This window comes from Gavialis gangeticus, unplaced genomic scaffold, assembly GCF_001723915.1.
Source record: "Gavialis gangeticus isolate Ggan-Ray unplaced genomic scaffold, GavGan_comp1, whole genome shotgun sequence".
Classification (NCBI taxonomy): domain Eukaryota; kingdom Metazoa; phylum Chordata; order Crocodylia; family Gavialidae; genus Gavialis; species Gavialis gangeticus.
This window is the reverse complement of record NW_017729006.1, coordinates 42972545-42972789: the sequence shown is the minus strand read 5'-3', so window position 1 is coordinate 42972789 and position 245 is coordinate 42972545. Positions and strand designations below refer to the sequence as shown.

Below are 245 nucleotides of genomic sequence, written 5' to 3'. Positions count from 1 at the left end.
AGCTTAACCTGCCAAGATTGAATTGATTCAGCTCCAGGTTTTTGACCACCTGTACTTAGCCTATAGCACTTCTTGTAATGCTTTGTCCATATTTTTCATAAGTCACAAGTAAATGGAGACATTTCTACTCCCTGTGAGATACTATAGTACATCCAGACCCTTCCCCATCCCTACCGCCACCCTGTTCATATACATTTTGCTCTTGTACCATAGTTTCATAGTTTCTAGGGTCGGAAGGGACCTGA

At 42.0% G+C, this 245-nt stretch overlaps 1 protein-coding gene across 1 annotated transcript in view; it reads right to left on the bottom strand.

The window, feature by feature from the left end:
• Nucleotides 1-211, bottom strand: part of LOC109291658 (probable palmitoyltransferase ZDHHC11B) — a 37541-nt gene extending 37330 nt beyond the window's left edge. Inside the window, exon 1 of the mRNA XM_019508728.1 lies at nucleotides 175-211. Within this exon, the coding sequence (XP_019364273.1) occupies nucleotides 175-211 (37 nt within the window). The remainder of the gene's footprint in view (nucleotides 1-174) is intronic.
• Between the last annotated feature and the right edge of the window lie 34 nt (nucleotides 212-245).